Genomic DNA, 16,394 nt, shown 5'->3' with positions numbered 1-16,394 from the left:
TCTGCTGGCAGTCAGAAAAGTGGAAATGAGAATGGAGGACACAAGAAAAGGCAGAGAGAAAGAAAGGAAGAGAAATGATATCATTGTCATCCATTGGACACCACACAGAAATGCTTCAGCGTACTAGAAGCTTTTTTTATTGGATGCTACAGTACCAACAATAAAAGCATACCAGCAGCAGTGTTTTTAAACCCTCATTCGTGTTTTTTTGGGGTCATCTATTCTTAGCAGCTAACAATTTATAGCTTGTTTTTTTTTTCATCTCAGGCCTTAAATTGGCTATTTTGGAGGTTTTCTGGACGCATGCATGAAAAATTTAGAAAGAAGCTATTTGCTTGTTTTATATTATAGCCTGGTTCATGTTACGGGGGGTGGTTGAGATGCCACTTGCTGAGACTTCAGGAGAACAGTGGGAAATGTATAACATCTCGGGAGGGTCATTGCTGCCAGTTTGGGGCAGAATCTCAAATAGGCAAACATGTCTGAGTCTATTCATAGTGGCTGAGGGCATTTTTGCTGCAGGCTGGAGATTTTGGTTCCTTTTCTGAATTCCCCTCATTGTCTTTCAACCACTTTGTCATTTATCAACATGACAGTTTGGACTTTTGCTCTGTGCATGCCTACTCAAACCTATGATAGTCTTTCTCTTTGGATTAGAGTGTAGATGTTTCAGGGAGCAACGCTGAGGGACCTGGAATGACTGAGAGAGTGAAAGAGGGGTAGAAAAACAGAGATATTCCCTCTCGTTGCACTTGCCTCTCTGTCCTCCCTGTTTCCTTATATTAATGAGATTCTACCCTTAAAATATTTGCATGGTTCAAAGAAATCCACGTTCTCCAGGCTACTTTTATCCAATATGTTTTTCTGCAGCTGTGGCATTAGAGGATGTGCTGAGACAGATGAAAGGAGAGCATCTCCCATGCTATGCTTTCTTTTGTCGGTGACGTTTTTTGGTGGGGAAGAAAAAAAAATCCAATCAATGAAATTTAGCAGTTTATGCATCGTCATCAGTGGATGGTTATTAAATGTTGGTGCATTAAGCATGGCAGATCTTTTGTTTGTTTGCCCTGTTGTCTTGATCTCTGTCATATCGTGTGCTGTAAACTGTCTTTCTTCTGGTCTGCAGTGTGTCTGCTCGTATCACTGTCAGTCTGTTTTGGTTTTTCTGTATCTGTCACTTCCTGTCTCTCCCCAAGCTGATTTCTTCATGTCTACCCTGTCTTTAATGTGTCTCTTCCCTTTCTCCATGAGGGTTGTGTTAAAACCTGAGAAGTGGGTGGTTTACCTGCGGGGTGTCAGTTAATGAGACTCTGTCCTTGTTGGGCTAATTAGGAAAATAGCTCCTGTTGTTCTGCTCCACCTGCTCTCAGCATCGACCTCCACACAGCTACAACGGCTCTGCTAGGCTTCAGCGATTCCAGGCAGACGCTGCAGGAGGCATGGTTGACAGCGGATTTATAGGCTGTCTTTCCTGCTCAACGCTTATCCAGGCGAAGTCTACAAGGTTAAGGATGCTGCCCCAGGTCTCACTTAGTCTGACTCCTGCTTACCCGTCTTTCGGTATTGACCTGACCTGCCTCTGGCCTTCATCTGGATCACATTTTGCGATGAAACAGTGGTGGATTACAGCAGTGATTCCCAACCATGGGTGAACAAGATGGTACTTTTGCAGTTGCTTGTGGGTATGTGGAAATATTGTAGAGTAGAAATCATAATCTGAGATTAAAAAACATACACTGAGTCAACTTTTAATGCTTTAACACTGTTATGACAGTGCATGAAAAGCAGTTAGCAAGACAGCCAAAAAGTTCTAACAGTTATCTTAATGGATAAACAGTGGAAACAGTTAGCTGAAAGTAAAGGATAAACAGTTGAAAGCATTAGCTAAAAGTAATGGATAAGCAGTTGAAATAGCTAGCTAAAAGTAATGTGCAAATTGTTGAAAGGTTGAGCTAAAAGTAACGGATAAACAGTTGAAAGTGTTAGCTAAAAGTAAAGGATAAACAGTTAAAAGCATTAGCTAAAAGTAAAGGACAAACAGTTGAAAGATTTAGCTAAGAGTAAAGGATAAAGTTGAAACAGTTAGCTAAAAGTAATGGATAAGCAGTTGAAAGATTTAGCTAAAAGTAATGGATAAGCATCTGAAACAGTTAGCTAAAAGTAATGGATAAACAGTTGAAAGACTTAGCTAAGAGTAAAGGATAAAGTTGAAACAGCTAAAAGAAAAGGATAAACAGTTGAAAGTGGTAGCTAAAAATAATGGACAAGCAGTTGAAATCGTAAGATAAAAGTAATGGATAAACAGTTGAAATTTTTAGCTAAAATGAACGGATAAACTGTTGAAATAACTAAAATTAATGGATAAAGAAGTTAAAGACAACTAAAAGTAATTGACTGCAGTTAACTGCAGTTAAACTAGTTAGCTTAAAGCTAAAAGCTTAAAATAATGGCTAATTGGTAGAAATATCTGAGCATAAGTAATGAATACACGCTTGAAGTAGTTTGCTAAAAGTAGCGTTAATAAATTCTAAAAGTAAAGGATAAATTTTGGAAATATTTGGTTAAGCAATACATTTTTCACCAGTTTAAATACGTTGCTAAAAGTAATAGATAAACAGGTGAAGTAGTTAATTAAAACTAATAGATGAATGGTGAAATATTGACAGTATTTAGTAATAGACACGTGGTTGTGATGAATAGCCATAAGTGGATGGGGCGATTAAGGGAAAGCTGTATTGATGTTTTATGGTTTATTAGATAAGTGAAGAGGCACCATGCTCATAAAACTGTGTGGAATTAATGAGATCATAATATATTGATCTATGATAAATCAGAGCGAAATAGCGATACATGGTATCTTCTGAGCTGGAGTGAACACTATTCCTCCATGTCTCATATTAACTTGTATTGATGATCAGATAATATACTGAGCTCTGTATTAGCCTGACCCAGCTGTACAACAGCTCTGCAATAATGAAGCTGATATAGTGGTGAGTGTGTTGATTAACCTCTGTGGTCATTTGAAGGCCATAGTTTGTGCTTCTGTTGGGCCGTGTTGCATCAGAATTAAATGTATTTATTAATAAATGATCAATAAATGGAAAAACCTATATTCCTCACGCCAGCGTTCAGACACCTTGGAACAGCCCTGGAGGCTCGTGGTGGCCAAACATCTTACTAAGACACTTTATGTTGGTTTTTCCCTTAATTTGTCACCCATGTTAAGCTGAATCAACATTTGTGAACATTAAATGCTTCAGAAAAATAGGATTTACTGCGGGGCTTTTGAATTGGATTAAACCGGAGGTGGTGTACGTGATAAACTGGTGACTCAGCGTATGAAGAGTTTCCCTGAGGAAGCATGTCAGCGGAGGTGCTACGCCATGTCACCTCCTGAGTTTCCAAGATCCTGACTACATTTAATTTTAAGATCAGTTTGATGTGATGTGTGACTGTGTGAACAGCAAAAGCTTGACTCTTTTTGCCTTTGCTGTGTCATTTAGTGATTCGTTTTCCCTGAGGGTTAGGCTAATGTTTTATTTCATAGAAAGGTAATAATTTCCTCTGAGGTTGGCAGAGGCCATCTTTATTTCAGGTAATGCAGCGCCTCTATAATAAAACACAGCAGGAAATCTTGGCAATTTGCTACATTGGGATTGTAGTTCCTTTGCTTACCGGTGTGACCTTCAGTTATTTAAATGAGCACGAGTCTCTAATATAGCATGGCCATCATTGTCTTTGCAAGATACTCTTGTCCAGGGTCTTCAGAGTATGTTGTGAGACATTATGTTTCTATATCTGGTCTAATTGTGGGGTTTATGTAGACAACAATTATGTAGCTGCTTTCAAATCTCATCATACGGCGGTACAATGCCACGGCACTTTGGAGAATAAAGAAGCACAGAGAGACTCCTTAAGAGTGTGCGTTTATGACGGTGGTGATTATTTTGTTTGTGCCGATGCTCCAGCTGAACAAATGAAATCCTTGGATGAGCGAATATGCAAAAGCAGTTTCGAATAATGCACACACACATTCCAAAAAGCTGTATTGTATAATTTCTGGTTCAAATAGTGTTGTTTATGTAAATGAACAGGGAAATGCAAACAGTGTTTTGCAGCTTCAGTGCTCGACAGATACAGTATATTTGTTTTACCTGCTGTACTCTGCCATTCAGCCCTGATGTTTGCATAAACACATCCATCAAAAGTAAGTTTGCTGCACACAGATTTCAGCTCCAGTCGTGCATCTTTATGCACTTCTTGAAACAATGTTTTATCAGATCGTATAACCCCAATTCCAAAAAACTTGGGACCTTGTGTAAAACGCAAATAAAGCAGAATGTGATAACTTGCTAATCCTTTTTGACATATACTCTGTTGATAACAGACTCGACTGGGAACGTTGTTTTTAGTTTCATTTTGGTTTTATTTACATTTTACACTGTGTCCAGACCTTTTTTCGAATCGGGCTTGTAGAAAAAGTACAAGGAAATAAGTGAGTTTTTTGTGTTGGATATGGTGGTTAACGTTGCAGCACAAAAACATTTTAGGGAAGAAGCACAAACTCAGAATGAGTCTAATTTTATCTCTCCCACAACCTTAATTGTCTGTGAAGCCTCCAAGATGCTCCCCCAAGACCCATACATGGCAACTCTGCCTTTCCAATCCGCTGTCGTTCATTCTGTTTGGATGACCGTGTTTACCTCGGCATTTAATTATTGAATAAACTAAATAACATTTTTGTCTCCTTGCAGGGATTGTCCCAGTGTGGCTCGTTACTTTTGGATTTTTTCCTGCTTCTCCAAAAGTCAGGGTTGTTGGAGAATTTGATGATAGTGCTGTATGATAATGCCCGAATGCCGGGGTGAAAAATATGGCATGAAATATTCATAAAATGTTGTGTAGGTGGTGTTTTCTGTTGTGCCACACTCCTTGTAGGTAATACATCTCTGCCGCAGGATCCCACAGTGTTTTAAAAATTCCTTCTTTTTAGGTTGTTATCCTTATTTTATTTTTTTTTTGAATTGATGACTTTGAACAAACTTTGAATTCAGTGATTGAAAAGGACATGTTTGATTTACAAGGCAAGCAGTGTTGCTGTTGTGCTGTGCTCACCTGTCCCCCCGTGCCTCTTCTCTGTGCAGCGTCGCAGTGGGTGTGGGTTTCTATGGCAACAGTGAGACCAATGACGGCGTGTACCAGTTGACCTACTCCCTGTACAATGCCAATCACACACTGGACGGCGTGGACAGTCTGGTAGGTAAAACACAGACCTCCTCACATTCGTGTTGCATGATGAATGTCTCCTACACGTGAACACACATATATCACACCATAATGTCCCTGCACGAATAAAGTGGCATCACCAAACTGCAAACACTCAGTTCAGTTTGTGCCGTTTGGGTACATATACAGTTTATGGACGAGAGGCCCATCTGGGCAGAAACAAACAGCTCTGAGTGAAGGCTTCAGAAAGGCTGCTTGTGATGTATTCACACACAAACACACTCCAGAGAGGAGGAAAGCCCAGAGGGCTCGATTCAGTATGCCTTTAAATGTTTTTATGGTCTCTTTATGGCTTTTTACCGCTTCACACAAATTGACAGCCTCTCCATACAAAACCTCCCTCCCAGACAGACAACTCACACACAGGCACACATATGTACACCCTCGCCCTCCCTCCTCCACCTTCTCCCAGCTGCTGTGGCTTCAGCAGAAACAATGAATTGTCTTGTGTCTTTCTTGTGCTCGCTTTAACTCAGTCTGTGTGCATGATCCTTTTCTATTTTTACCTGTCTCACTTCCCATCTTAGATATGCTCAGCTCACTGACTTGTTTTCACACACACTTTTCAATTTCGCTCTAATGACGAGGCGCTTTTCTCCGTTTAGTCAAACTCAGAAAAGTTTAAGCTGGATTTTTTCCCCACCCATGTTTTTGGAAATGCTAGTTGAGCACCTGTTAACACTATTGGTGAAAGTGCTTTGCAATTCAGCTTGGCAATATACAGGATTGTGTAGGTTTACTCGATATTTGACTTGAGACTTGTACAGATTGACTCGACACGAGTAAATTTTATCTTGAGACTTGACTTGAAACTTGTACAGATTGATTTAAGGCTTGACTTGAGTGTACTGACCTGACACCTGTGGAGACTGACTTGAAAATTCACTTTAGATTTATGTTCGCGTGCTCGATACTTGTAAGGATTGACTTGAGACTTGTGCAGACTGACTCGAGACTTGGATTGAGACATGCAAAGATTAACTTGAGACTTGACTTGAAACTGTGACAAACATCATATTAACGGACCTTTTTCAGGCCTATGGTTTTTAAACTTTAGCAGTGGTCCTATGATGTTGTCGTCAGCGCAGGCGGAGACCCTTGGCGACTTTCTGTTGAAGAGTCGGGATTAAGTCACCATCTGCCATCTTGATGGAGATTAACGTGGTGGCATGTGAGCCACTTATTGTGGTAACTCAACATGGCCTCAGTAATAAACACTTAGCTGAGATGGTACGGAGCCCACAGCACGCTCGCTGCAGCACGTAAGGACTTCTTAAGCTGATGATGAAGGAGAACGACCTCAGATTTTAATGGAGAGCAGTTCTTAGCTGTCTGGCTCTGATTGATGCTCTTTATGAATAATTTAAACTGGAAACATGTAAGAACTATGTGATTACTGATGTTGGAAGGTTAGCCGAGCTGCAGTAGACTGTCAGTTGGGATTAGTTCTCACGTGACGTGCATTAACCAGCTGACATAAACCATACATATGTTAGCCTTTTTGGTTTACTCCATTTAATTGATATAACCACATGTGAAGCTTGTGTTACCTTAATACAGAGGGACAGATAGACTTAGCCACATTAATTTCTCAAAGTCATATCAGCAAGAGGAGAGAAATCATTAATATAAAGCTCATCTGAAAGCTTGTCAGTGGGTTCCTCTGGGATGTGTGAACTCGTGCAAACACATAATTGGACATGGTGGTGGCTTTTATTTTAGCATCTTATATGTGTGTGTGCTCGCCTGTGTGCGTGTGCATGAGTGAGTTCATTGCACGCAGCTATAGACTGTTAAGGAGTCTAGTTCTTGAGTAGGACAAAGAGCCCAGTGTGCCACACACAGTTCCCAGTCTCCCCCCACCTAATCAACCATGAGCCCAGGAGACAAAGCCATTTGATGGGGAAGAACAAGGAGCAATGCTCGCCCGTCTGATTGGCAGAGTCGGGATTGAAATCGGTATTGAAATCATTGACAATGAAGGCCTCGCTGTCGTTTGGCCCACACAAATGCCTTTTAGCCCGGCTCCAAGAGAATTCAGAAGTGAGTTCGCTTCTAAAGACTCGGTACATAAGAGAGAAAGGAAGGAAGTTAGACTCATTATCAGTGGATACTTTTTTCTCAGCTGTCTTGATTACTTACGGTCTGGAATATATGCTTTTGATGTGTTTATGAGCACACACAGAAACACACACTGTCATCCATACTGAGAACGCGATTTAAGCAAAACACAATTTAGAGACATTACTTTCAAACAGAGATGAACGGGGCCATAAGATCTGGAAACTGGCCAAACTAGATGCTATGCTGTAATGGGACTGATGTGACATTTCAAGTATTTAGCTGCTCTAATAATAACTCTATTGTTTGGAGATGGGTGTTGTGTGAGAGTTTTGGCAGCCAGCAGTTACCCAATGGACTGGGTCGATGTCTGGGTCGGTCACTGAGCACATTTGGCTGGAGCACAGACGCGGTTTGGAAGTTGGCCCACTACATAATTACAGACATGCATATTTCTACAGCATTCTCACAATAAGCTTTTTGTAATGAGACAAAATCATAAGGTATTTATAATATGAGAAACAGTTATTCATTGAAAAACTGAACTGTATGTTTTTTGTTTTTTTGGAAAGAGGGTGAAAGATAACGGACTTAACGGCTGATAATTGTTCCCAGTGCTCCTGCTTTTCCCAATATCTAACCCGCGTCTGTATCGTGTTGGAGGAAATCTGCGCCTAAATGCAGAGAAACTGGACTCAGACAGTCCCACTTGGCCCAGGTGGAGTTCAGACCCTCTTGCTGTGAGGTGACAGTCCCCACCACTGAGCCGCCACGCTGTGTGCGTCTGTGCACATGCGAGTTCACCGTCTGGCCGTGGTTTTTGTCCAGAAAAAATGATTTCTGAGAGATGGCAGTCCTCAATGCAGTTCAAGTATTTTGTGGTTTTGGGGTATTGTTCATAAGGGATGGAAAAATAGTGTGAGATGAGCAGACAGATCTGCGCTGGGTTAGCAGTAAGGCTGCATTTGTGGTCACTGCGAGGGGTTCACTGTAGTCGCCTACAGCGTAGGTTTTGAGTTATTTTTCGGCGTCATGTTTCTCTCAGTGAAATCATATCACCACCACAACACCAGCAGCATGTTTTAGACGTGATCAGACCATGTTGTGCTTTAATCATATGTCCTGTAGTAACTGTGTCTGCATCCTTTCATTTACTTTTGAATGCAAGCAATAGTGGGAACGCCTGCTTTGTTTTCAACCTGATATGGGACCATTTCTTGGAGGTGATGTATTTATGTTGTTTCGTTCACTGTGATAAAGAAGACTTGTGATAAGCAGAAGATTTTCAGTAAGGACGGCTTTGCTAGATGTGCGTTACTAAAAAAGTGAAGATAAAGGTTCTCTACTGGCATCAGAATCTTGTAGGAGAAAACATGAGCAGCCTACGCTGACCAGTTCTTGCTGTAGCTGCACAATATTTCTGTAGCTGTAGTAGCCCAGCACACCATAGCCTATGGAATAGAAACCTTGAACCTAGAAACCTTATGGCATAACCCCTTAACAATGAAGCGTAATGCTGGTCTTGTACCAGACTGTCATGTTGAACAGGGAGCTTTAGCCTGGAAAGACTCGATTTACCGCTGATTTATGTTCTGTCCCTCTCCTGGAGTATGCCAGGAGGATCAGGGTTAGTGGCCAAAAGGTTCAGATTGTGGATACATATCAGACTCCTTCACAGGGTGTCTGGGCTCCATGTACAACAGCTTTACCTGTGCGTTCCTTTGGGTTAAGTGTTACGAGTTCCTAAGGAGATAGGAGGCCTCGAGATCCCCCAGAAAGAGCTGTACAATGTGGCTGGGCTACCTTGCAAAGCATGCTGCCACTGCAAACCAGACCGGACTACATGACAGAAAATGAACAACAGTACAAAAGTAACTTCAGCTTTAACGCAGAGAACAGGCTGAGACGTCTTCTCTGCTCTACCCCACAATTTGTTGTAGTTTAGGAGTCTGGCGATTCTTAAAAGAGAGAAATTTGTTACATTCCAGCAGAAGAGACTCAATCTTTCCCTCTGTTGTGTAGGAAATAGAAAGTATTCATTAAGCAGCTGCATTCCCGGGGTGCAAATGTAAAGATCTCTTTGACATCTGGATGTGTGTTTTAGTACGTGCTGGTTAGCCTCATGTAGCTGGATCGGCAGCTTCGTAAGCATGAAGGGAAGCTACTGACGCTGGGCCATCTCTGGTCATCTCTGAAGCCAAACCACTTTCCACTCCACCTCTGTGCGAACTCTCGCTCGCATAACAAATAAACAGCAGGCATTCATAGAGTTGTTGGAACTGCTCTCATCTGGTTGTGTATCACAGCAAACCATTTATAGCGCGACAATCCCACTTCCTTCCTTCGGTCAACAATCATCTCTGTGTGGGCCGCTGGGTTTTCCAAAGGTCTTCGTTTAGTGCTCAGTGTTTCATCAACAAATCCATAAACACCTGTAAGTCCCCCTGCAGGACGACGTCTTAAAAGCTCTGTGGTCGTCAAGCATCTGAGAGGAAAAGAGGAGGCAGGAAAGAAGATATTTTTAGAGAGATGTTCGTTACCCAGTAGTGAAGATGGTCTCTATCTTTGGGGTGACTGAGCTGCCGAGGCACTTCAGACCCATGTTCCATTTCATGCTCCAGCTCCCACATTCAATTTTAATTGAAGCAAGTCTCTCCACTATCAAGCGGAGACAATGAGTTAGAGCAGGAAAAAAGGCTTAATCCTGTATTTGAACCTTTGTTTTCCTTCAGCTTGTGCGCTCATCGGCCGTCATTAATCAAGCGATTACGGGACGAGCGCAGAATAAAGTGGAAGGATTGATTTTAAGCCTGCGAAGGGATAAATAAATGCAACGCTTTTCTGTGTAATTGGAGATGAGATTTTATCATTCAAGCCAATGAGGCAAAGGAATCGATGCGAGATGATGATGCCACCACCAGCACCCCACACCGCTCAGGATCTTTAAAATAAATACATGCTCGTGTAAACAAGAGCGTTTACATAATGCCCACTGATCTATATTTTCTTGCCTTTCCTCAAGCTCGAAGCTGCATTTGATATTTGACGGCACATTTCCATTTTTCCAGCCCGAGGCCGCGTGTCATTTGTCACAGTTATGTCATTAAGAGTGATTTCTCAGGGTGTTTTTTTGTTTGTTGGTACCCTCTGGTGTGTAGAGATGAATATCCCACAGCAGAACAGCTTTGCACAAAACACAATCGGCTGCAAATTGTTTGTTTAGAGAGATGTGAGACAGAAAGTGCTTCTCCATGCCCGCAAAACATCAGACTGAGATAAAGACCGAAAAGACCGGGACTGGGAGTCATATCTTCTTGATCGGTGCGGATCACTTACACGGTGAGGATGAGACCAAGACGAAGGAGAGATTAGCTGGATCGGCTGTCTCCCCGGGCGTTTTAGATAAGATTCTCACACAGGAGGGAGAGGATCAGATGCATGCCTTCATTTCTCATCTGTGATTTCATCTGCTCAGTCTGAGGAGGGAGCAGTTTGAATGAGAGATCAGATAACAAACTACAGAGCACCACAAGCCTGTGGCTGTGATCTCAGTAGCTGCCTTCAGTGCGCTTCTTTTCTGTCATTTAGAATATTAATCCCACTACGTGTAGGCTCCCTGTGTGCTGGTAACACTTCCAAATAATTCTGAAGCCATGGTATTTATCTTGTTGAAACATGAGCCAGTCTAAGCGATAACTGGAACAGTCTACGTGTTGCTTCAGAGGTCCAGTGTGTAGGATTCAATGGCATCTAGCAGTGAGGTTGCAACCAACTGAACCACCCTCGCCTGCTGTGGCTGCAAAAAACTCAATAGAAACAAGCCAGCGTTTGGTTTGTCCGTTCTCGGCTACTTTAGAAACATGCCAGTGCAACATGGCTGACTGGAAAAGGACCAGCTCACTCTGTACATATAAAGAGCTCATTATAAGGTAGCAAAAACATTTCACATTTCTACCAAAAAAAACCCTACACAACAGACCTTTAAGTCCATTCACTCCACTGCTTTGTATACTGTAATATAAAATGTTATGCTGTATTATATTCCGCTTCTCGACCACTCCTTCTCCATCCCCTAATCTCGGCCTTTTCTCCATCCCTCGCTTCAGCAGCGGAACAAAAGGCCACCGTACCTCTGCTGCTTCAGCTCCAGCCCTCTGGAATCATCTCACGCCTTCTAGCAGATTTGCTTGGATTGTCTCAAGCGGCTTTTTATAGTTATCCATTCTGGGTTTTGTTTTTGTTGTCTGGCCTGTTTCTCATCGTGCTGTGTTTTATATCGTATTGTATTTTTGCTGCATTGGCTCATTCATTTTTACCTTTTTATCACTTTATAACTGTGTTTTAAAAAGTGCCATATGAATACAGCTTTACTTCATGACTTATGTACTCCCTCTGTGGTCGCCAGAGGGAATCTTCTGCACATAGTGCCTATAAATAATGAATATAAATGATTTTGTCCTTTGAAATATTGATCCTAAGTGTTATCTTTATGGAAAGACTACATTAGCTCATTTCCAAACATATATGCATGGTGCAGTGTTTAGCACTCACAGCAAGAAGGTGAAAGGTTCGAACCTGCCAGCCGACTGGACCGTTGTGTGGAGTTTGCATTTCCTCCCTGTGCTTATATTCGTTTCACGTTCCAAATACATGCAGGTTAGGTTGATTGGCGGGTCTCAGTTGTGAATGTGAGCATGAACAGTTGTCTGTCTCTATGTGTCAGGCCTGTGATTGGCTGGCAACCTGTCCAGGGTGTGCCCAGCAACTACCAAGGATATTTTTAGCCGTGCCGGTGGCGTGGCTTTAAGGATGCCAACTTCGGTCCGTCGCTTAGTTCACCACTTTGGCCCAGAATGAAAACTGTCATTAACAACTTGATGAAATTTCATTGAATTTTGTACACTCATGGTCTCCAGAGAATGAACCAATGACTCTGGTGATCCTCTGACTTTTTCTTCAGCACCACCATGAGGTTGGTCTTCTACACTATGTTCAAGGTCCCTGAAAGATACATCATAAAAACTATGAGGATCCTGTAACTTTTAATCTATGTCACGCTATCATCAAATTTTAATCGGCCTAGTACTGTGGTTTATGACTAAGTACCTGCCAAACTACTGACATTCACATCAGCCTCAACTGTACTTTGTATTTAGTGCCAATCAGCAAATGTTTGCTTGCTTACAGACTGACCCAACATAGTGAACATGGTAAATATTACATCAGCATGTCAGCATTGTCAGTGTGAGCATATTAGCATTTAGCTCAAAGCACCACTGGACAGGTTGTAGCCATCTACCGTGGGCCGCGCTTTTCAAACCCAGCTGATTATTTCCACCCAGCCTCTCCTCGCCTCAGCTTCATCAAACCCTGTCCCTGACAAACACAGCAACGCTATGAGTTTTCTCTCCTGTCAATGCCAAGTACCCAGAGCTGAATGAAAGCATTTATTACCCTTTTTAATTATCAAATAGCAGGATGTCTCTGTGAATGCCATTTCCCTGTAAACAACCTCCCCCTTCAAGCAAATCACAGAGTAATTAAACCCAAGGAAATGGGTAGCGCCTGTACAGGAGATGTTCGCTCCTCACGTGGAAACTGGTTTTGCTGCATTTAGTAAAAATCCTGATGTGTGAAAAATAAATGACAGAGTCTGTATTAGGTTTGTTTGTTGCCTTAGAAGATCACACTTCCCCTTGGGGAATGGATTAGTCCCTATCTGATTACATGGCTTAAACAAGCAAACAAACTATCGGTGTCATTATTAAGGTATCAATTCGTATCAAGTCTGACAAACAACAGCAGTTGTGGAATACAAAACTAGAGCGCCGGCAAACCTACTCTTTCACCTCTGGGCTTTCTAGTTTTGGCTGGTTTCCAAGCTGAACTGTTTACTCAAAATGGACCTCTTCGCCGACACCCACACTCAGTATTCCAGCTCTCCCACACTGTCCCCTCGCTCTGCTCCGCTGCTGATTGGCAGCGCAGGCCAGCCTCGCGTTCCAGCTAATGTCACCTTTGGCCACTTTTTCTTTTCCTTTTGTCTTTTTGGGAAACTTTCTCCGGCAGAAAAGTTGACCAACCCACTCATGAGCTGAGTGCAGTGCTCAGCGCTGAGAAAAGTCTGTCAGGTTCAGGATTTTTTTAGTAGAAAGGTGGAGAGTATAAAAAGCAGTGTTATCTCTTCAAACTGATATATCATTCAAAACTTGTGCCTCACTGTTTCCACAATGATGCTCAGTCACCAATTATGTTTACATGTTACGTATCAGTGCGCATGTTATTATGTTCAGTTCACTACATACTAGCAGCTCTGTGAGGCTCTACTTGTTTTGAGCTAAATGCTAACTTCAGCATATTAACATGCTCACATTCACATTCATCATGTTCACAATCTTAGTTTACTGTGTTAGCATGCGAACATTTGCCCGATCATCCAACCAAAAACCTGACATTTCCATCCCCAGAGCCAAGCATGGAGTTTATTTTCTGCTTCATGTGATTGTGGAAGGTCATACATGCTGAAGAGGACTTACTGTGTGCAACAATACACCCAAGCCCAAACTCCCAAACTGACTTTCTTCTTTGATATTCCACCCCTAAACCTCAGCTCTGTTGAAGCGTTCATCTCACCCCCCTCCTCTCCTCTTGTACCCTCCAGGTGACTGGCACCATGGGCAGCATGAAGAGCGGCCTGCACCAGCACCTCGCAAGGCTGGACGAGATCTTTGCCACGCGGGGTGACTACGTGCAAACCCTGCAGTTCATGCAGCAGATGGCCGACAACGTCATCAAACAGCTGCTTGGTTTGCCCGACTGGGAGGAGGCTAAAGTGGACCTGGCATCCATCGCGGATCAAACAGCAAACATCGAGTACTACAGGTGAGGAGCAGGAGAATACACATGTCGGGCTCGTTCAGTTCAGGGTGGCCCGGAGCGCAGTCCTGGTGATGCTACAGATGTGCAGGTTTCTAGCTAAACAGGAAGAGAACTGACAAAAATGGAAGCTGTGCAGAGCTGAAAGGGCAAAATTCAGGATGGGGATTTTCTTCAAAATTTTAAATGTTGTTTTCTGTTGCCATGAATATGTTCAAAGATATAGTGCACCCACAATTTTGTGGGAGGCACAAAATTTACACATGCATTTCTAAATGCAAATCAGCAGAGAGCAGTTTTCTAATTACCATGGCCGTGCTGGTTTATTTGGGAGAAGACGCCTAAGCATGAGGGAAGATGGATCATACTTTTCTGGTCATGTATAAATACTACAAACCAAAGTAAAATACATTTCCTTCTCACAGATGCAGGATACACTTAAGCTTATAATATCATGTCTCCTTTATGTCTCCAATCACTGAGCAATTGTCGCCAGCTGAACATGCAGTTGAATAGATAATTCATGTGTAGGTAGTTACGTTCTGCACGTTATGACCTGAATATATCACATGATATTTAGTGGATGAAGTAATGTGGTTGCATGTGGTGTGTCATCCACTTATGTGAATATGAAGTCTGTTGCAGACATGGTTCTGTGGGACGTTTGAAGATAGAAGAATCACATTAAATCACTTGCAATCATTACATCAACACTGCATGTCCCTAATGACAGAGGACAACGATCCTAACAGCTACATATGTTAAGAGCTGCTATCCATTCCGTGTCACTGCCGTCAAACCGGTCGTCTTATTGTGGAGCCGAAACGGTTTTGTGTAGGCTTGACGAGTGTTTGTGTGAGGCTGCAGTAACGGAAAGGCTGTGTTTGTATTGATCTGTAATGTGACTCCTCTGCTGCGCCGATAATTCAATACCCCACATAGCTCCATGCTAATAGAGAAGGCAGGCGGAGAGCAGACGGCCAGACTTTGTAAGCTGTTAATGGACTCATTATCACTTGTCATAGTGTGTGTGTGTGTGTGTGTGTGTGTTTGCATGTTTTTGATGTGGCATCAAACTCAACGTGCTGTCGTGTTAAAGTTGGCTGTCCGTCTTCAATGTGCTCATCCTGGAACATTTTGTTTACTCTTCCAGCTTGCTCAGAATTGTTTGTCGTGTTTTTTTTGATTGAATCATAAAAAAAAAAAAAACACAGACCAACATTCATTCCAGGAGTCGTCCTGCACAGCACGCTCGTTATATTCCTATTCATTCTTTACTCTGATCTAATCTCCCGTCTGTACATACAGTTCATACATTTAGAAGCTTTTCTTAGCATTCAGCCAGAAACTGTACAGTTATTCAGTGCTTAGATGCTTTGAGGGATCTGCCTTCTGTCCACGTGTTTGATTCTTTTTCAATAAATGCTATATTTCCTCTTGTAGTTTGTAAGTGTAGATTTGATAATAAGGAGTACTGTGCATGTACAGTCATGGCACTGAGACTGTGGAATGAACTTCACAAGTTGCAGCGCTTGTCATGCATTTTCTTTTAAGTGTGACGGACACACTTTTTTAAAATTGATATTTAAGTCGCTTTCTATCTTCTGGACTGTGTTATTATATTTTATTTAACTTTATTATTCCTTATTTTATTTCATTTTGTCTGGTTTTGCATTTCACTGTATGATTTTGTCGCCTTTTAAGAGAGGTGCAACACTAAAAAGTTAATGTTATTATTATTATTATTTGTATTAGCACCAGTAGTCCAATAAAATGCATTACAGAGAGTGAAAAATGGCATACTGATGACAGATTAGAAACACTTAACAAGATTAAGTATCTGTTTGAATAACAGTACCCAGAGATTATTGATTGGGCACATATAAGCCGCACATAAGCAATCGTGTTTACAAGCCAAGACTTTGGTTTTCAGTTTGTTTGGCATCCGCATCCACACCTAACAAGAGAATTTCATCTGGTCCAAGAGATCATCTCACTTAAGATAAGACTCTATTACTTTAAGGGTTGCTGTGATTGTATTATATCCCTACATTGCAATTTAAGCAACTAGGACCGGTGAAATTGAACATAAAAAGCCTCACATCTTACTTTAAAGAGGCCATTCGTCAACCTGACATTCAAGGTCGAGGTTGGCAAACATTTGCCATCTT

General features: G+C 41.9%; 1 protein-coding gene across 1 annotated transcript in view; it reads left to right on the top strand.

Moving 5' to 3' along the window:
• The window catches only part of ttyh2 (tweety family member 2), a 60,459-nt gene that overhangs the window by 19,344 nt on the left and 24,721 nt on the right, over positions 1-16,394 (top strand). Inside the window, exons 3-4 of the mRNA XM_041963274.1 lie at positions 5,145-5,256; positions 14,009-14,229. Coding sequence (XP_041819208.1) covers positions 5,145-5,256; positions 14,009-14,229 — 333 coding nt within the window. The remainder of the gene's footprint in view (positions 1-5,144; positions 5,257-14,008; positions 14,230-16,394) is intronic.

This window comes from Chelmon rostratus, chromosome 21 (assembly GCF_017976325.1).
Source record: "Chelmon rostratus isolate fCheRos1 chromosome 21, fCheRos1.pri, whole genome shotgun sequence".
NCBI classification, from domain to species: Eukaryota; Metazoa; Chordata; class Actinopteri; order Chaetodontiformes; family Chaetodontidae; genus Chelmon; species Chelmon rostratus.
The sequence above is the reverse complement of the archived record's forward strand: the minus strand, read 5'-3'. Positions and strand labels throughout refer to the sequence as shown.